At 36.5% G+C, this 22,644-nt stretch overlaps 1 protein-coding gene across 1 annotated transcript in view; it reads right to left on the bottom strand.

Annotated features, from left to right (window-relative positions):
* Positions 1-778: 778 nt before the first annotated feature.
* LOC150078103 (uncharacterized) overlaps positions 779-22,644 on the bottom strand; it is a 61,024-nt gene continuing 39,158 nt past the window's right edge. The window contains exons 3-4 of the mRNA XM_090385437.1: positions 10,144-10,280; positions 779-1,209 (exon numbers count right to left, since the gene is read on the bottom strand). Of these exons, the coding sequence (XP_090241563.1) occupies positions 1,028-1,209; positions 10,144-10,280 (319 nt within the window). The 3' untranslated portion in view covers positions 779-1,027. The remainder of the gene's footprint in view (positions 1,210-10,143; positions 10,281-22,644) is intronic.

Genomic DNA, 22,644 nt, shown 5'->3' on the forward strand with positions numbered 1-22,644 from the left:
GCTCTTAGTAAAAACAAAATCTAGCATCTCGATACATACAACAAAAAACCTTCTTATCCTGTTTTGAATACCAACAATGATCTTTGTGGATCAACTGTATAATCTTATATATATACAACACACACAAATTTTAAATGCTAACATACACACTTACAAAGCAAAATGCAATAAAAGTTTTCAACAGTAATGGCAAGTTCATTACATGAACATGCTCTCTCTTCATTACTGTAAGTAGTAGTGACAATAAAATAGAATTAACAAAGAAAGCACTTTCTTCTAGTAAAAAGTAAAGATGCCCAAAAGTTGTAACAATAATTTAAGGAATGAAATGAAATAGAGCAGATGAAGTCAAAAAAAAAAGAAAAGTGTGAAAATGATGGGATTGGAGAGAGTTTGCATCTTTACATAATGTCTATCTAATGTATACATATATATACACAGTAAATACTTCCTACACTCCCCTACAGATCTTTTTATGTCACAACACCTCCCAAGAGGATACAGTATTAAAAGAAATATCAGAAATTCAATTTTCTTAAGAAAATTTAGTAACATAATGAACTTTTTTCTTCAGCAGTTAGAAAAAAGTCAACAGTTCTTGAATTTTATTTTCAAAGCCTATTGCAAATTACAACAATAACATTTTAAAATCATGTTAATATTGTGATTATAAATGCTACTGTATACAGTGATATTGAAACACTGAAAAACAAAGGATATAAACACATGGAACTGTTCTCTGAATATATTAAACAGCATATATATATATTACATTACATTCAGAATTTTTGACTACTCCTTTATATGGTAAAACCAGGGTTAACAGCAACTTGATTTTAGTCAAGAGTCAGGATTTCACATAATAAAATGACCATAAATGTTTTTCAAAGTAGCCATATCTGAGAACAGCTAATCACCATTAAATTAAAAGTACAAGAACGGAGTACGCTAAACTGTTTCAACTCAATAACTTTTGTTTAACTTACAATGTAAGACACATTATGGTTCTAGGTGCTGATGGCCAAATTTATTTGGCTGGAGGATAATTAGGATTATAAGCAGGTTGATTACCAACAGGTGGATAAGGAGGAGGATAACCTTGGTATCCTGATACTTGTTGGGGTGGGTATGCAGCAGGATATGGCTGGACTGGGTATGCTGGCTGAGCAGGATAGGTTGTAGCAGTAGTGGTGGTAGTTGTTGCTGGACCTGTAAAAGAAACATTAGTCTTATGTAATTATATATATATATGACACACACACACACACACACACACACACACACACACACACACACACACACACACACACACACACACAGCAAACAAGAGAAAGGAAAAATTTTAAATTCCATACAATCCTATCATTTAACCGCTTTTATCAAATTTCCATGGGTTCACTCAGTTTATGAGAGAATATTATCCTGAGTCAATCTGCCTGGGATTATAGCTTACAAACCTTGGTTTAAGCTATCTGGCATTCATCCATTCTCTGAAATAGCAGAACACTCAACACAGCTGTCATAGTAAATAAATAAAATCATTTAATGACCAAAGGCACACCTCCTGTAATCCAGTCTACTGATACTCCATTAAGTCTATATTTATGCCTCTTAATCCTTATCTCTTCTACCACTGACAATACACCACCCTTGTTCATTTTACTCATTCGATTTATACACTTCATCAGCTCAATCAGATCCCCCTACCTCTTTTTACTACTTTATTCTACTTAATAACTACAGTATTAAGTAGAATAAACAAAATAAAAAAAAAGAAAACATATCATTTGTTATGTTATTTGATAAAGTTTATTACCCTCTCATCTTCATTGCTTCCAAAAGCAATTTCAACATAGACTGACAATTCACGCAGCTGTTGATGTGGAAGTGATAGGAGTTCATTCTATCTTTTGAAAGTTCTGATGTCTGCTTGAAGAACAAAAAATGTATGTGACGATACCAGAATTGAATGAATCAAGTTTTCATTCATTGAAGCAATTCTAGAATACCTCTCCCTGCATGCTGTCAAACATTTATTCAATGCTTTTTGTTCCTCTTTCTATAGCTACTCCATCAGGAGAATGGCTGCAATAATGACTTGTGCTCCATGCATTACATTAACACCTTATACATGCTTGCTATCATGCAATACCAGGGGTACTCTTTTACCAAGAGACCCGTTTCTGCTGCACACTGATTAAAGACTTCTAAATTTAGGGTTCCTAAATAATGCTTGTAAAATAAGGGTGCATTTATTGTTCAACACCTTGCTTATTCCAGTAATTATTTTGCAAATTGTGAAGCACTGTTAAAGAAATGTCATGATGTGTTACCAACAGAGGTCCAATTCTCCCAGTTTTTATCTCATCAGCCAGTATATTCATCTTGTTTCTCTCTCTCTCTCTCTCTCTCTCTCTCTCTCTCTTAAATAAGTTCTTTATATATTTACAGCTTTTGGTGATTGTCATCACCAGGAGTTTTTGATTTTTCTGAACTTTAGTCATATGGGTCTTGATGTATTGAGAAGAATGGAACCAACAAAGTTACAAACAAATCACTGCGCTCTCCAGGGAACTTGGTTTGCATTCACTATGTTCAGTGTGCCAATCAAATCCCCATTTGGGCATTAAAACAATTTTCTGAATGAATGTTTTTCTCAGAAATACTAACAAAAACAATTTCATGAATCTGAATTATGGTTAAAAATTGTATGGTTAAGAACATCTTAAAGCCTAATTTCAGAAGGAGAATCAGTAACTATGACATATCTTTTAGCTTATACATATCAGCCAAAAAAAAAAAGGAAAAAAAAAACTTTCCACATCATCTGTCCATTCCTTCTAACAATTTATCCAATTCTTCCTTAAATTTACTTAAAGCACGGAACAGAGCAGGTGACAATTTCTTCCAACAATTAATGAACTTTTACTTTCAAACTGAGGGTAATTAATCAATTACCCTCAGGTTGAGAGCAAACTTCTGCACATCTATCCTGCAACCAATTCTTCCTCAATAAATCTATGACTGAAATGCAACAGTAAAGATGCCATCAACGTTGAGTTAACTCAATCCATTTAAAGCCTTAAACACATCAATCAGATCTCCTTATTGGTGTATATTTTCCAATGCTGCAATTTTCAGAACAGAAGTCTTTCTTTGTAAGAATACCCTTTCATTTCCCTCACTAATCATTTGTTCTTCTCTGCATCTGTTCCAACAGATCCTCATCCTTCCTAAAATAAGGCTGCCAGACTTGTATGTAGTACTGAAGATGTGTCTAACCATTGCTTTATACAACGAAATAATTCCTTCCTTATCCCTGCTGGCAAAATTTCTGCATATCATTAACAAAACCTCATGAGCTCTTAGTAGCCTGTTTACACTGCTCAGAGAACTTCATATCTTTTGCTTTACACTTTACTTGATCAACTGATATTGGTGCTTAATTGCATTCACAAATAAGGACAGTGTTTTGTGACTGAAAAAAAAGATGCTACGTCTACATTTCTTTCCATACAAGCATTTCTCATTTTGGAAATCTCAGTAAAAGTTGAGCTATATCCTCCTCACCAATAATTCGTAAACTCAATTGAACTGTGTACAATAACTGTAGAGTAAAAAATTCTCCTGGAAAGTTCCTGTTTTTGTTCCCTTGCATCTCTGAATTTTGACTGAAGCAGTGTTTTCTGTGAACACTACCCTAGATGGTTTTTCAAATACAGGATCTTCTGAGGAACGTACTAATATTCCATTTGCAAAATACCTTATTATGGTAGTCTTATTGTCTTATTAAGTAGGTCTTGAGGAATATTTTGGTTGTTCTCAATATTAGAGAAGCAGTGCAATATATGCTAAATTTTTGCAATATATGCTAAATTTTTACAGTAAACAGGCCTATAACAAAGAAAAGACCTATATTACAGACCTATAAACAAAGAAATATTTGTTCTAAATTATGAAATGACATCACACAAACTGGAGAGTCTTAAAATCATCAGTATTTGTAAAAATATTCAATTACACTGATGTGATCAATCCTGACTGTATCAGAGGGTTGTAGTAAATTGTGATAAAATTTGGACAACTAATTCTATGTTATACTACGTTATACATTTGTATATAGTTATGTTATACTGTCCACTTGTCAATGTATATAACGCCATAAGAATGAAAATGGAAGTTCGTGGACACAATTATGAAACTGAAACAAAACGTTGCTAAGACTGTCTTAGGAATTTTCATTAAAAAAAAAAGTGGATTTTTGGTGATTGCAAAGAAAGCACTCATAATATTAGAGATCAGTACTTAATCAGACTTATTATCTGGTACTTGACAACTTGTGGTCTGCAAGATATTAAGATATTGAAAGAATGGAAGCAAAATGTAACACTATGAAACATCACAATTCTCTCAAGGCAACCTCTCAAATAAGCCACACTTCAAGCAGCTGAAAGCTGTAACATCATGACTTACACATTATGAAAAAGTGACATCTCTACCTCAAATTTAATAAAAATCAAACACATATTGCAACTTTGGGCTGCACTGTAGTTAACAGTACACCCTTGTAATTGGCTGTGAGAATGGGGGAAAGCAGTGATTGATAAGTTGTGACTCCGCCCACTCAATGCATCTCCCTCTTCGTTTCAGGTGGATGTCACGTGATACAATGTCACTGGAGCGGTAAATGCAAATCTGTCATGCACGGTTTCATTTGCATGCTGATTTCTGGATGCAATGTTCCATTGCTGCTTGTTAAGAGTTACTATTCCATTGCTGCTTGGCACGTGGTTGCCTATTTAGTCCCGAGTTCCCGTGTCGTCATCCTGTTCCATACTGCAGGTAAACTGTTTGGTTGTTTTTTGTTGCAGTGTGTTGCCGTCACATTTTCTTATTTTGTTTATTTCTTTGTTTCTTTTTGTGTTTTTTTTCACCTTTGTTCAATCCCAATGGAGCGAGTGAATGTGAGAACGTTGCATGGTTTGGAAAGGGATGGATGTAAGGCTGTGGCTGAATGGTGTAGAAGTGTGAATTTGATTGCTTCTGAGTATAAGTGTTTTCGGTGTGGATGTTTGATGAGATTGGCCGAGAGAAAGGGCGTTACGGATAGATTTGAGTGGGTGTGCAGGAAGAAAGGGACCAATCCTCATCAAGTTAAAAGGTCTGTACATGAGGGATTGTGGTTTTAGAAAGTAAATTAAGAATGATTGAGGTCCTTCTTCTCACCCATTACTGGGCAGAGAAGGTACCATGTGAATATGTTTTGAGTGAGATGGGTGCGAGTCAAACCACGGTGAGTGACTGGCACAGTTTTTGTAGAGAGAGGTGTGTGTGCGCAGCTGTGCTTGAAAGAAAGGAATATGATAAGCGGTGAGGGTGTGGTGGTTGAAATTGATGAGAGTAAGTTTGAAAAGTGGAACTATAATAGAGGAAAAAGAGTGAATGGGCACTGGGTCTTTGGTGGGATTGAACAAGGTACATCAGTGTTTTTTCAGGGTTGTTGAAAAAAATAAAGAAGTCCTCCTTGACATCATTAAGACTTCCATTCTGCTCAGAACGACTATTATTTCGGACTGCTGGAAGTCTTATGATTGTCTGGAGGATGAAGGTTTCAAGCACATAGCAGTAAACCACTCGCTTCATTTTACCGACCCTGAAACTGGAGCAAACACCAACAACATCGAGAGAACGTGGAGTGCCATTAAACGGCAACTGCCATCTAGAACAGTGAATGGTCAGTTCGACTCATATCTCGGAGGATATATGTGACGGCGTATGCACTCTGGCGGCAGAAACCAAACAATGGCTTTCCTGCAGGGGGTTCGAGAGATATACAAGCTTACGGGCCAGGACTGATGAGGTGAGTTTTATTTGTATTTCTGTGTTGTTTTCACATATCATTAACCTAGTATTGTGTTGGTTGAGTGTTGTGCAGGTCACGTTCTTTCAAAAAAAAATTTTTATTGTGTTTTGTGCTTATGCAAAGAGCAATTTTATTGTTCAATGCACGTGTTCATTGACTTTCGTTTCTGTATAGCGAAAAGAGGTTAGGTTTTTAGGCTAGATTTTTACGCGACTTCGAGAGGTATTCAGCAAAAACTGGTCATTTGCTGCACGTCATGTTACTTTTTGTTTCTTGTTTTGAAAAAAAAAAAATTACTGTTTTTGTGAATTTTGTTAATTTTAACTGACGTGTTGTTATGTTCCGTGACATTTTGTCTTCTCAGAATCAATTGCATTTATTTTAGTTGTTGCTATGAAAAATTGCTGTTTTGCCATTAATTTCATTGTTTTTCATCTCCGACATACTGTTATAGCACGTGACATCCACCATGTGCAGTCGTCGAGAAGAAGAGAAGGAACGCAGTGAGTGGGCAGAGTTACAAACCATATGTCATTGCTTTCCCCCTCTTCTTGGTGCCATTTTGTAAGGGATACTGTTATCTGGGGTATTACCCAACTTTGTTTATAACAAATCTTGCTATCTAACTTTTGGAGTCAGATACCAAAGGCTGGGATAGTTTTTAATGGCAAAAAAAGGTAACAACAAAGAATATTCACAAATATCTATAGATAAACATCTGAGTACAGATATATATATCTAGATACATAGGCCATACATACACTCCACACAGCTTGGACAACACATGTAAGGGGACAAATTTAAATTTAAAAAGGATGGCTGTAGGATAGATGTGCAAAAATTTTCTTTCAGCAAGAGTGTGATTGTTTGTCAGAACAATCTACCAACTGGTGTTGCGAAGATAGATACTTTAAATAAATTTAAGGAAGAAGTATGTGAATTATTAAAGGGGATGAGGGTACGGTATAGGCTTACTTCTTTGCATCATTTTCCACTACTAAATACAATATACACAATCCTAAAGTACTGCAAAAATGCATTAAGCAAAATACACGCCGTTTTAAAGTTGCATACATCTCCAGTTACACTTGCAAGAAAAAAAATATAATTTGACTGATATGCAGACCTGTTGTATAAGGTCACAATGCATTATAAAAGATGTTTGAAGTGCCTACCTGTCTGTGCTGAACAAGACAACACATTTCGGTGACAAGCATGTCCTGGGGAATGTGTTTATTTCAACCAGTCAAAATTTCTTTGACTGCTTGTCAACTGTTCATAAATGCCTGCTTAGAGATATTCCACAGGGGGAAAAAAATCAGAAAAGATAAGGACTTGTGATAATGGTACTCAAAGTCCCTTAAAGATCATGTTACCTTCAAACAGATTTCACTGTCTGCAGTGCTGCCACAGATGTATGTCTTGTTGGAAATACCTTTCCCAACATTCCAATTTGTTCAGGTGGTCCCAAACCTTTAATTTCTAGATATAACTGGATACTAATTGTTTTGTAAAGAAAACAGAGCCAATGATCTGGCATACCAAAGACTTCTGTGGAATGCCAAAGTGTTTCATGCACTGCATATAGATTTTCTGTTGCCCATTCTTGTGTTCTGACCATTGGTAGCAAAGACACTTAGGTGGAACTATGCTTCTTCTGTAAAGAATGTACTGATTTAAGATTTTCATTCTCACTGATGTGTTGCCAGAACCACTTATAGTATGCAAAGTGGTGCGTTTTTTTTTTATTTTTTTTATTTTTTTTTTTAATGCACAAGTAACTGCACATGACATGTGCATGTATGTCAGCAGTCATTAACCTTTCAGGAGTATGAATATAAATTTATGTTTTGTGTGTGCGTGCTGATTGTAGGAAGTACATATATAAATTTACATTTTTCCAAGTCACCACATATGATTTGAATCAGGCATCTTAACATTTTAAAATCTTCCAGTACATGCTGTCATCTCTTATTTGTTTCAAATAAGAGATGGTAGACAATTTTAAAGGATGGCAGCACAAAAATAGATTTGAAAATCAAAGGAGGAGGAGAAGGAGATCCCAACAACTTTTGGCCACTGCTGTCTAGTTTTAGTTTAAAAATTCACTCAGATATAGAAGATATTACTGCAGTAAAAAATAATAACCACAAATTAATTTTTACAATCTTTTTAAAATTTATTTGGAATTTTTTTTAATAATTTGTGATGAGTAATTTGTGATTTAATTTCTGAGAATAACTTTAGTATAATAATGTCAGGCAATCAATTTGAAATAAGAACATATTAATATTTAAAAACATTTAAGTAAAAATTCACATTTTTAAAAGACTTAAATTTTCACACAGAAATTCACTCCACAGAGTCCACCACTCTCAAAAATTCACTAGGGGTTCCTGCATGTATAACTGGAGATGCATGTTACAGCTGATACAGTGGTATCAACTGTAACTGAACAACACCCTGTATAATTAATAATTATACAGGGCATGTCACTATCTTTGTGGTTCTCTCAACTCTGCAGTTTGCCACTTGTGACAAAGCCACTGTGTAGCTTCTGAGATTTCCTTCAACTCTGCAGTTGCCACTAGTGACGAGGTGGGGATGTTTGAATATTTAACCATTCACAAGCTGGTGCACTGATCTTTGCTCATGGGAAAACAGAACTTTTCTGTTTTCCCATGAGCCTCTGTTAGTAAGCATACTTCAGCAGTGAATTAAAAAACTATTAAAGTCAAAGACAAAATGGTCATGTCCCCTGAATTTTAATTATTTTATGTATTGTAAAAGCTGTAAACTTTTTTTTTTTTTTGTTGGTGTGTATGCGGCACCTAATAAACTATGGCAACTCCACATTTATGGTGTGTAGATACCATACAGAGAAAGGCCAATCAGTGTAGTGTTGGGTCATGTTGTTTGTGTTGAGTGACCGGCCATTTAGCCCAGCTCGTAGCAGCAAGCTGCCACAAGCTAGTTTCCATCCCTGGTAAGTGAAGCTGGGCCAGGGATTTACTATCTAGCACAGATGATATCATGCCCATCTACCCTGCACACAGATCAGAAAAACACTAGAGCAGTGTAATATGCAGAGTAAATTGAAAAAAAGAGAGAAAAGAGTACAGTAAGACCCCCGTGTCCGTGGGGGATACGTTCCAAGACCTACCATGAATGGCTGAAACCGCAGATATAAGCAAACACCTGCTGACCCCCATATATAACATGATTTTCTTGTACATACATACGTATAATAAAGTTTAATCGATAAATTAAACACACAGTAAGACATTACCAACATTAAATATGGTAATAATAAAGTACAGAAGACTCGATTCACTGGGATTGGATTAACCTGGACACTTCAAGACTCTAAATTAAAAAAAAAAAATCCAATCATTGCATCTTGCAACCCCCGCTGTCTTTGCACCTACCGCTCAAAACAAAAAAAAAGGGGAGGGGGGAGAGAGAATGTTTAGTTTGATTTAGTGCCTTGTGTCAATTGTTGTGTTCCGTCGCACCACAGAAGGACAAATTTTGTTTCGTTATTTATGTCAGGGATGTTGGAATTTTTTTTTTTTTTTTGAGTAACTATTTTTTTTTTGTTTAGAAATCACAAAAATGGGCAAATACAAGAGTTGTGCTTTCAGATTAAACAAAAACTTAAATTATTCAAGTTTAAAAAACAGCGCATCCGTTAAATTTCTAAAGAATCAAAATAAAGGGAAGCATCAATACGATGCTTCCCTTTATTTTTAATGATGTTGATTTTACGAAAGTAGTACGTGTTAAGTTATTTCATTTTTTTTCGGGGTTAACTACAGGTACTGAATCAGCAGATATGGGGGCACAATTGTACTAGTATAAAGCAAGACAGAAAAGAAAACAGAGTTCCAATCCATGACATCCATACACAGCTTAATCCAGTTTTCAGACGAGACAATCACAATCTGTCTTGCCCATTACAAACTGCTAAGCTATCAGAAATGAACAAAGAGTACTCTGGACAGGATGAGTCACACAGCAATTTGCAGCTAGACAATTTGCACAAGTTGGTGTTGTATTCCTATATGAACAATCAACGTAAGAATGTCCACTTCTTGCACAATGCAAACAAATTTCCTGCTGTGAATAGCAACATCCAGCAGCGTGTCCATACCATACATACCAACAACACATCGTGGTCAAGTAATATCTTCTGAAACGATAAGCACTATAACCAATAAAAATTCAGTCCATGTAGGTTCTTTTTTGTGTGTAGGTGATTTTTTTTTAATTGTACTTACCATATAGCACACGGCCCCTCTGCTGTCTTCGTTTGGCCAACAGACAACAACTGCAGCAAAAGCAGGAGACTACAACAATGATGACAACTACAACAATTGCAGTTACCAATATTCCTACAATGATCCCAATAGTATTTCTGAAATAAAACACATAAAATAAATTCATAATCACATATAAAAGCAACTATTCAAAATTAATTAACAAGTATTACTAAGTGGGTATGCACAGAATGTACAAGTCTTTTCAATATAATATAGAAAATATCAGTTTTAATATTGAATATCAAAAGTATACAAAGCAATGTTATTAAAGACAAATCTATCAAATAAAGGAATGCTTTAGCAAAGTCCATTACAAATAAAGGAATGCTTTAGCAAAGTCCATTACAAATAAAAAGTTACATTTAGTTTAGAGACATTAGGGTCTATGAATTTAACAAATCAAATCAAAACTAGTTAATCTTTATATTAAAATGTTCTCAGTGTTTCATTTTTAGTATCAATCAATATAACAGACCACTTATTAAATAGATTATATACTGCATATAGTCTGCCACCATCCATGAATTTATTTTTATTTTTTTTCCTTCCATATTTAAATGATCTGAAATTTTAACTCAAACATGTAAGGCAGGGTTTCCTCATTTCCCGATTTGTTGACAATGAATATAATCATTAACTATATTTAGCAGTCATACGGGCTTGAACCTGGTACACTCAAATGTACGTGCTCCTAAATTATCACGGCTATAAAGTCAGAAAGCATCAATATCACCAAAAAGACCCTCCCTGACTTCTGCTGGGCCCTTTTTTGGATCTCACCTTCCTACAAGATCACCAAGGTGATTTAAGAGGAGGAAGCTATCCTCCACTGATATGAACCTCCACCTGGATTTCCAACTAATTCTGAAAACCATATCAATCCCTATTATGAGCTTGTGAAAGGAATCCATATTTTTGGCTCTGCAAGTATAAACCCTCAAATCTTATGCACCTATTGCAAAGGAACATAGCATAATAGATACTCAGATAAAGCTACTGATAAATTTAATAATTAAAAAAACTCAATACAACAGCCAAATTATTTGAAGAGCAGCTGAACTCAACTAATAGTATTAAGTGCCACAAACTATTGGAGGGGATAGACAGGTGATATGGGAAGGTTGGGTTTTGTTTTGTTTGTCCCCCCCCCCCGGCTGATGCTGTATAAGCTTGCTTTCTTGCATCTTTTGCCACTACTAATACTAAATACTAATATAGGAAGAAGCAGAGTTTAAAACATTTGTAAGCAGTGAATGGTGACTAACTCGCAACTACAAAATTTCAAACAGTAAGTCAAACTAAATCAATTACTATCACCCAAACTCGCTTAAATTATATATTGGGAGGAAAGCAAAAACATTTCAACACTAAAAGAAATTCTAAGATTTAAGCAAATCCATGAGAATGGATTTGCTTAAATTATGGCATATTATCAAGGGCTCCATTTTCAATTCTACAAAAAGTAGAAAGAGAAGAAAAGAGGGAAATTTTTAAGTTTTAAAAAATATCATAACATGTTATACGGAATCAGAAATTATATTTTATAACACAATAAAATTATACAACTAAAATTATAAATGATAACTGGGTATCTTAAATAAAACAGATTAAAAAGGACTGTTTCTAGAAGGTAGCATGCAGAAATGTTCAGTCCATTTACCAAATATTAATAATAATAAAAAAATAATAAATAAATAAATTAAAAAAAAAAAAAAACTTATAAAACACGACTGAACATTCTTCCTCACATGGTGACTAAACTAATAATGAAGTTAAAGGCTATAAATTCATTAAAATTACAACTGGCTAAGAAATTAAGGCACTCACCTGAGATCTAGGTGGGCTGTAAATAAGAATGAAATTGAGAGGTGAGAGCAAGATTAAAACCAAATTAATCAGAAAGACAAGGGAGTTTTATAACAGCCAAAGCACTTCTGAGACATATGAGACAAAGAACCAATTCACCCTCCGTTCAGGAATATTTCAGAACAAATCTAGGAATAGTAAACTATAAAAATATCCAGATAAATTCATTCATAAATCCATATAAGTTCATTCATTTTGGTCCATGGTTAGCCCTTGGGCCAACCATAGACCAAAATGAATGAATTACTATTACAGTATTATTACTGTTGGTCAAGGAGCTCTCTGACTATCCTACAGGTATTCGGGATCACGGCTTTCTGACTTCCTGTCTTAGTTCTGTGTATTTCCTGATCTTTTCCTTGTAGGTTTTCTAGAGGTTGCTAGTGTTCGGCACTGCTATGCTGATCAGGTAGGTAGCAATTTCCTTCTTATTAATGAGGGTCAGGTCTGTTGTGTGGGATCATCTTGTCAATTATTATGGCACAGTTCCAGTACAATTTGTATGTGTCTCTAGTACAGCCTGAGGTTTTTACTTGTAATATGGTAGACATTCTTTGATCAACTCATATTTTCATACTAGCTTCTGATGTATTATCCTGGCAACCTGGTCATGTCTATGAGTGTACTCCATCTGGACGAACAACCTGCATCCTGAGGTAATGTGCTGAATTTTTTCTGGGACCAGGTGGCATCATCAACATGTGTCGTCTGTCACTCCACAGTCCTAAACAAGGTACTTTCTGTAGTTCCTAGTTTTGATTAACTGGTCTTGGATGGAGTATAAATCCTTCAGTTTCAGGGAAAGAGCCTCCCATTCGTCAGCCTTGTGATGGAAGCCATCGTATCTAAGTAGTCTTCATGGAGATCGCTGTAGTGTATACCATGGATTGCATTCTTCGCCCATTTGTCTGTCTTTATTTCTTCTGTCTATGTGACTGGGGTCTCCTTGTTCAGAATGAATAGTGGGTGCTGTTTGTCTCTTTCTTATGGCTTGGTAGAGTGGCCGCATGTTTTCCTGGAAGTAAACCCTCAGGTTCTTAATCGCCTTCTCTTGTTCAATGAGGTCAGTCAAACCCCTCCTTCCTTTCTGGGCTATAGTGAAACCTGGGGACGGGATTGCTGGCACCCACCGGTATTGCACTATCTCCGGTGGGTGTGGGATTTGTGCCCATGGCACTTAAGGTAATAGTAGACCCAGGCTTGGCTGCTTGTGCCTGGGTGTTGGCTGCTCCCTGGTGGCAAGGTGGACATACACAAGCGATAAAAAGCTTGCTGAGTTTCTGCACCACCACAGACGCGCAAGGTGGAGATGGGCTAAGGCCTAGGAGCCACCCTTGATACAGGTAAACACACACACACACACACACACACACACACACACACACACACACACACACACACACACACACACACACACACACACACACACACGTGTTCATATATAATATAGTGTATATATATAGGTATAATGAGAATGATAATGCTAATGTATATAAAATTGTATATATATATTCTCTGTAGGTTCTTGTATATAAAATGTAAAGAATTGTGTGTACAAATAAATGGAAAAAAAAAAAAATGGGCTATAGTGAATCTCTCAAGGGCCAACAATTAGGTAGTGCTGGCAGCTTTTAGCATTAGTAGAGGCATATTAAGCAAGAAAGAAAACTTATATAGCATCAGCCAAAAAAAAAAAAACCCTTCCCATTTCACCCACCCACACTTCAAAAGTTTGTCAAGTTCAGCCTTGAATTTTATTTAAGCTGTCAAGTTCCACAACAAAAGATGGAAGCTTGTTCGAGTAATCAACCACCCCTTGGCTAAAGGCTGTTATTTGTTATTTGGTTTTTAGGAGCATTAGCAACTAAGGCCATATTGCTCCAGGAATATGCAGTGTTCATTCCCTGACCTTTCCGCATCCTCCGTATTTGGTGGTGACGGGCTCGAACCCCGGTCTAACCCTGGCTAAAGGCAAATTTCCACATATCTATTCTACAACTGTCTTTCCTCAATTTCAATTTATGGCCCCTCAGGTGCAGAATCTGAGCAAGGGTAAAAGAATCCCAACAGCATTTCGCTTGCTCAAACCATTCAAGGACTTATACATCTCAATCAGATCCCCTTGCAGGTGTCTCCAGACTGCAATTTACAGAACTTAAGCCTTTCTTGATAACAGCAACCCTTTGTTCCACTCACTAATCTCGTTGCCCTTCTCTGTAATCATTCCAGCAGCTCTACATCTTTCCTAAAAAAGGCCTCCAGACCTGTATGCAGTACTCAAGGTGTAGCCTGACCATTGCCTTATACAAGGCAATGGTCAGGATATAAGGATAATCACTTCCTTATCCCTGCTAGCAAAATTCCTATATATCATTGACAAGCCCCAATGAGCTACTCCTGCAGCCTTTTTGCACTGCAAAAAGGCTGCAGGAGTAGCTCAGAAAACTTCCTATCTGACTGCACAATTACCCCCAGGTCTTTTTCATTCTCCACTATCCTGAGTGTGGTGGAGTTTTACAGTTGGTATGTTACTCTGGGGTTACTGCTACCCATATGCAGCACTTTGCATTTGTCAATGTTAAACTTCAGTTGCCACCTCTCAGCCCATCCACTCAACTTTTCTAGATCCTGTTGCAGTAGCATACAGTCTTTACTGTCATTAACAACCCTACCAACCTTTGTATCATATGCAAAACTTGGACATTAAGCCTGATATACCTTAATCAATATCATTGATAAATATACAAAACAACAATGGGCCCAACACAAACCCCTGGGTGATGCAACTAATAATGAAGGCGCCTCCGTAGCCAGGTGGGAAGGAGCAGCAGTGCGTAGCACACGCTTCTTGATTAGACCGGGGTTCGAGCCCGTCACCACCAAATACGGAAGATGCGGAAAGGTCAGGGAATGACCACCGCACCGGAGCAATATGGCCTTAGTTGCTAATGCTCCTAAAAACCAAATAACAACAGCAACTAATAACATTAGTCCACGAAGTGCAGTGTTCATTGATTACCACTCTGTCTTCTCCCACTCAACCATCCCTTTATCCATAGCAGCAACTTGCCATTAATGCCATACTGCTCCAACTTGTACAGTCGTCTTCCATGTGCAAAAGCTTTCCTAAAATCCAAGTATATGATACCAAAATTATTTTTTGTATCCAGTTCCTTTGTAACCACATCATAGTATCCAATCAAATTGGTCAGACAAGACTTCCCATTAACAAACACATGCTGTGTCTGAACTATAACTGCAGTCTTGTCTAGATGATCCTGCAGTGCTTCTTTAACCAATGACTCCATTGTTTTCCCCAGAGCAGAAGTTAAACTAACAGGCCTGTAATTACTTGCATGACCATTTGATCCTCCTTGGTGAATTGGGGGATAGATTTCCACATCTCCAGTCCATGGGGACCTTCTCCCAAATTCAAAAATGCCCTCATAATCATGGCTAAGGGTCTGCTTACTTCCTTTGCTGCCTCCTTTAATATAACTGGATATATAGCATCCACCCCAGGTGCCTTCCTTATGTTTAACTTCAACAATTTCTCCTCCACTTTGCTCTCAATTATTACAAAATCCTTTAGCTCCCTCTTACAGTTTGATAAACTTCTGGCATTCTCCTCCCTTAATAGTCAGCTGCTCTTAATCAGCTTTTTCTTTTTTTGAATGATCTGTGGCATTACATATCTGCCTATAGTTCTCATATATGGCATTGTCATATGATTGATATAACTATCCCATGATTCCTTCTTTAGCTGTGTAAGATCTGTCTTCTCCATTGTTGTAAAGTAAATGACTTTGCTGGGATGAAATTCCACCACTTCACTGAAATAAATTTTTGGCAGGTACATGTCATCAGCAAGCAACTAATCATCTGAAAGCAAAAATTGTGATATTAATGTAGCACTTGCAATTTGTAAGGAGATTGCTCTGGATATGTCAATAGGTGCATACATATATAACTGTATACTAATATTAGTACTTTCAAACAATACAAGGAAGCAAACTTGTGCAAAAAAAATTTTTACCTACTTAATAATCCATCCCCCTCAACAATTTACCCACATCCTATGTTTCCCACCTAAAAAAAAAAGCATTTTTACCACTTCGTTTGCATATCCCTTCTGATAATCTGTCCAATTTGCACATAAACATCTATTCTGCAATGATCCTTTCTCAATTTAAAGTATTTAAAGTTAAGCAATTATTTGCTTAACTTTAAACACTATCTAGTAAATATGTCACCAATAGTTATTACATGCATGCTTTCAATTATCCCCAAGTCATTTTCACTACCAATTACCTTCAGTTTGGTACTACCAAATGTATCAAAGGTAGATTATCCTCTAAGTAGTAGTATCTAATGGACAGTACCAAAGAATAATCTACTCAAAAGGAAATCAGGCTTTAGACTAGCATTAGTAGAGTCATATGATGCAAGAAAGGAAGCTTATACAGCATCAGCAAAAAAAAAAAAAAAAACCTTCCCATTTCACCCATCCATTTGTTCCAATTGCTTGTTTAGTTCTGACTTGAATTTATTTAAGCTATCAACTTCCACAACAAGAGATAGAAGTCTGTTCCAGTAATCAACTACCTGCTGGTTAAGGGAAAATTTCCACACATCTATTCAACAACTGTCTTTCCTCAATTTCAGTTTATGTCCCCCCAGGTTTATAATCTGAGCAAGAGGAAGAATCCCATCAGTTGAGCCTGCTCAATCCATTCAAGGCCTTATACACCTCAATCAGATTGCCTCGCAGGTGCCTAGTCTCCAAATGCTACAATTTGCAGAACTTAAGCCTTTCTTCATAAGAGTACCCCTTTGTTCCCCTCACCAGTCGTGTTGCCCTTCTCTGTACTCACTCTAGCAACTCTACATCCCTCCTAAAATAAGGCTTCCAGACATGTATGCAGTACTTGAGGCATGGCCTGACCACTACCTTATCCCTGCTAGAAAAATTCCTGTATATCATTGACAAGACTCCATGAACTACTCTGGCAGTCCATCTGCACTGCTCAGAAAATTTCATGTCTGACTGCACAATTACCCCCAAGTCTCTTTCATTCTCCACTACCCTGAGTGTAAAATCACCCAGTTGGTACATTTCTCTGGGGTTACTGCTACCCATATGCAGTACTTTGCAATTGTCAATGTTAAACTTCAGTTGCCACTTCTCAGCCCATCTGCCCAACTTTTCCAGATCCTGTTGCAGCAGCATATCATTACTGTTATTAACAATCCTCCCAACTTTTCTATCATCTGCAAACTTTGACATTAACTTGATAATTCATCAATATCATTGATAAATATACAAAACAACAATGTGCCCAACACCGAACCCTGGGGGACACTACTAATAACATTAGTCCACAAAGAGCAGTATCCGTTGTTTACCACTCTGCCTTCTCCCACTCAACCATCCTTTTATCCATTGTAGCAACTTGCCCTTAATGCCAAACTGCTCCAATTTGTACAGTAGTCTTCTATGTGCAACAGTATCAAAAGCTTTCTTGAATTTTAGTCATACTTACCCTGGTTGATCTCATAATCTCCTCCAGTTTAGTGTTAGTCCAATCTATGATCCCAAAGGAGTACATTAGTACTGGGATTGCATATGTGTTTATGGCTCTAACCATATTTCCATCATTCATCTTTGATTTTAGCAGGATCCTCAGTTTCTGATGGCATTTCTCATTCCAGTGGACCTTGATCTCCTTACATTCTAACTCGTGAGTCTGCATCATATCCAGAAATTTGTAGGTCTCTCCTTCTGTTGTGGCTTCAATCTTTTCGCCTACTTTAGCTGGCAGTTTCAGCCTACTGGATTTCCCTGATGCAATCCGTGGGTCTTGCATTTGTCGGCCAAATAATTGCAATCTGATTTCAGTGCTGAACTTCTCAGTGATCCAAAGCAGCTGTTAGAGTTCATTCTCAGTTGCAGCATAGAGTTTAATGTCATCGATGTATATCAGGTGAGACAGGACTATTATTATTAGTGGTATATAATGCAAGAAACCAAGCTTCTAAAGCATCAACAAAAAAAAAAAAAAAAAAAAACCTTCCCACATCACCTGTCCATCCCCTCCAATAATTTGTATAGTTCTTCTGTGAAGTTATTCAAACTGCCCACCTGACAACAGATGGAGGTTTGTTTGAACAATCAACCACCCTCCACACATCTATCCTACAGCCTTCCTTCCTTAATTTGGATTTATGTCCACTCATGTGTGTAGTCTGAGCAAGAGGAAGAATGCCATCAGAATAGAACTTGCTCAATCCATTTAAAACCTTACACACCTCAACCAGCTCACCTGACAGGTGCCTGCTCTCCAGACACTGAAATTTGAAGAACTGAAGCCTGCCTTGGTTAGACCATCCTTTCATTCTCTTCATCAATCTCACTCCCCTTCACTATACCCATTCCAGTAGATATCCTTCCTAAAATGAGGCTCTGGACCAGTATGCAGTACTCAAGATGCAGCCTAACCATTGCCTTATGGGATAATCACTTCCTTATCCCTATTATCAAAGTTCCTGTATATCATACACAAAACCTCATGAGTTATCCTAGTAGCCTGTCTGCATTGCTCAGAAAAATTAATATCTGACTGCACAATTACCCAAGGCCTTTTTCATTTTCCATGTGGTACTACCCTGAGTGTAGTACCACATGGAAAATGACCTCAATACTACATGTGGATAACAGTAATGCATGTCAGTACTGCATGTGGATAGCAGTAATCTCAGATTAATGTGAGATTGCTCTGGGATTACTGCTAACCACATGCAGTACCTTGCATCTGTCAGTGTTAAACTTCAACATTTCTCAGCCCATTTGCCTAATTTTTTTAGATCTTGTTATAGCAGCTTACCCTGCCATTAATCACCCTGTCAAAACCTTTGTATCATCTGCAAATTTAGTCATTAAGCCACTTCATCAATATCATTAAATACAGAAAACAACAATTGGTCCAGCAATGAACCCTGGAGGACTCCACTAATAACATTAGTTCATGAAGAGCAGTGCCCATTAATAACCACTCTCTCTGTCTTCTCCCACTCAAACATCCCTTCAGCCAGAGCAGCAACTTTCCCATAATGCCACACTGCTCAAATTTGTACAACAGTGTTTTATACGCAAGAGTATCAAAAGCTTTCCTGAAATCCAAATACACAATATCAAAATTAGTTTTTGCATAAAAAAAAAACCCATAAGAAACCTAAGTGCCAAGTAGCAAGTCAGTACAAACCTCAAAGTGATTTAATAACTGCCCATTTCTGTGGGCAAATTGCTATATACAAATGTGTGCAGTGCTTCCTAAATTTTGAGAGTGAATTCATTTGAGGTGGCTTTTGTAGTTTTCACTAGATTAGACCAGTGTTCCCAAAATAACTTGAAATCAGTAATAGACAGAAATTCGAGGGTTTCAAATCACAGAGACTAAATTACATAGGTTAAATCTGCTTCAAATGGAGGGGAGAGGAAACAAAAAGCATCTTTATTTACTGCTTTTAATCAGTGATCTACTGTTCCTCCTTAAAGGTAATTTTGTTGAATAAAATTAATTCATTAAAAAATATAATTTTATAGGAAAGAAAATACATTTCAGATTGAGGGTTTCAGATCACAGTGAGTAAATTATACAAGGTGGAACAGGGAAAGGGAGAGAGAAACAAAAAGTGAAAGACATAAAAGCCATTGAAAATAATGGGTTTCCAATTTAAAGTGTTACAATTTCTTTTGTAACACTTTAGATGTATTTACACTCCAATAGCATTACACAGTACCTACAGAAAGATGCAGCAATTTGTTCGTTTCCACATTGTGTGCATGATATACATGTGCTACAAGTCTTAATTAAAACACAACTGTATGTTCTGTGGCTGACCCTCAATGGCATGTACACACCATATGAAAGAGCATGAATGATTCTCCTATATGCAACAGACATGGGTCTGACATGTAACATCAGAGTAGATCCCCAAATCATATCTGATTAGGGAACTTTTACCTACTGTAGAAACGACAGTTAGTCCCAGATGCTCCATACAGAAAGTTACACATGACAGCATATTGGTTCTGTCCACCAGATACACAAAATGCACATTGTATAGGAGTTACATGGTGATGACAAACATACACAGACATTTGAAAATTTGTGGGCTGTTTCAACAAACACAACAGCAGCAGAAAACTCTGGAGCAGATGTGTTCTGCTGTCATTTCAGCACTGAAGCATGCTTTCATCTCATCAGGACTGTCAACCAACACAACCTCATGTACTGGTCAGACAAGAATCCTCAGATAAATCTTGATGCTCACCACTAAATCAATGTGTGGTGCAGCATCCAAAACAGTGCTATTCTGGGACCTGTTTTCCGGGATAAAGTATATGAGACCATTACTATCACTTCCTTGATATCATGTTACAACCAGACCTCAAGCCACTGTAAATCATTTCCTGTGTAGTCATCTGAAAACCATAACCCATATAGTTACTACCAAATGGATTTTATTCTAATTCCCAGGTGCTTCTAGGAAGTTTTTTTTTTTTTTTTTTTGTTAGTTAGTTAGTTAGTTATTGGCGCATCGGCTTCTGTGGCTATAATGCACCTCCCAAGGTTTTTGCAGTACTCTGATCCATGCCCGAGGAGGGAGTCGAACCCGCAACCTTTGGTTTGCCATCCAGGAACAGTGCTGGTGAACATACTGACAATCTAGCCAAGGTTATTCTGCTTGTAGAGCAAAAATGTGTTAGCTCAGTCACTTTAGAGCAACAGACTATTTAGATTTAATAAAGTCTCAACGAGTTATTCTCATGTATTCACCACTAGTCTACCCCAAAACAGACTGTCCACTGAAGTCACCAATGGACACAGTCTATTTGGTAAAAATTAAGGTATTGACATCTGCATTACAAGTTTGTCTAATTCATTGTTTGTTGTGATATATTCCTGGTGCTAAATATATATAATAAATATACTGTAATAAGAATACCTACTTCTACTGCAATGGCTATTACTCCTAGTGTACTGGTCAAAGTTACTTGCTCCACATTTTAACATACATTGATGATACTTACTATTATTGCTACAGCTTGCACTTGTCTTTTTTAAACTCGCAGAAAATTTTATTATTAAGTTTAGAGATATCATTTGGGATAAGAAAAGTTTCCTGTATACAGAAAAAAACTGCATCATATTTAGACAAGGAGGGTTTTTTTTTTTTTTGACATTGCAAGTCTTCAATAGTTCACTGTATAAATTTATTTAGTGTGTTGTTTCTTTTTTTTTTTCTTTTTTTTCTTTATAGTTTCATCAATAGGTTTCCAGGAATAAGATGGTTTATACTTCTACTGTTTGTTTTTTCTTTCTGTGGAAGAAAGGTCATCCTGTTTGTATCTCTTGTTTTGTTATGAATTTAATGCACATTTAATTACTCAAATCAGTAATTCAGTTATATTCTCCATGCACTAGCCACTGTTTTTATGCTTAATATCAATTATTTTAAAGTGAAGCAATGATTCAAGTCACTTTTCGGTGATGGCTCAACTGAGCTGAATTAGCCAGAGCTTCATGCATCCTGTAGTTTGCTCAGCACTGCTTTAGACTTTAACTGTCTCGGTTTTGACAGCTTCCAGACTATTTTAGTTTAAACCTACTCCTCAAGACATCTTCAGCTATGCACTTACACAATGTATGTTTTGAATTAACTTTGACTGATTGATATTGTGATAAACTGATTTTAAACACAGCCAGCTGACTTTGCTTTTGTTGCCTTATTTTTTGATGCAGCTTGTGACTGACTACTTTTAGAAAAACACCAAAAAATTCCATGGGTTGCTTTTTTTTTTTTTTTTTACTCCCATGAAGGGGGACATGAGCATAGTTGGCAGATGGAACCAAATATAACATATATCACATTGCGTGTATGTGGGGGGAGGGAAGAACAAATTTGAAAAGTTGAGCTAAGATAAGGATACCATTTACAACTGAAGTTTACTTTAGAACATAGCAAGATAAAATAAGATTAAAATAAAAATATATAAAAATGAATTTGTGTTTTAAAATAATCATGTCTTTTATTCCCTGCCAAAAAATAAATATTTTTGTTGCAGTTACAGACAGGAAAAAATAATCAAGAGACTTCTGAAATGGCTGGAGTTTGAAAACCTCATTGGCACCTTCAGTTTTTCTAAAATATGTTTGTCAAGAAAGTACAGGTTTACTATGCCATAGCTCCTCCCACTCACCCACATCTCTCATCATCCACTTACTCTTTTCAAGTACCCCATAAACCAAACTGATTACATTAAGCGACATTCATGGTACTTTTTGACTTTCATGGAAATTCTGTAGTATGGTCCTTGGAACAGTAGATCTGCTTGTATGTTAAGATTTATAGCATTTCCTTTGCTTGGTGCTTGGCTGGATAAAATTTCTTTTGCTTGGTACTGGATAAAATTTTTTTAAAAAATGAGGCTTAAAACAACCCAATTAAGGATTATTTTAAGAAATGTATCAGTCTTAGAATTAACTTACCATCAAAATCTCTGACAATTAATTAAAAAATGTTTTTTTA

This window comes from Mastigoproctus giganteus, chromosome 11, assembly GCF_048544385.1.
Source record: "Mastigoproctus giganteus isolate SK-2022 chromosome 11, ASM4854438v1, whole genome shotgun sequence".
Classification (NCBI taxonomy): domain Eukaryota; kingdom Metazoa; phylum Arthropoda; class Arachnida; order Uropygi; family Thelyphonidae; genus Mastigoproctus; species Mastigoproctus giganteus.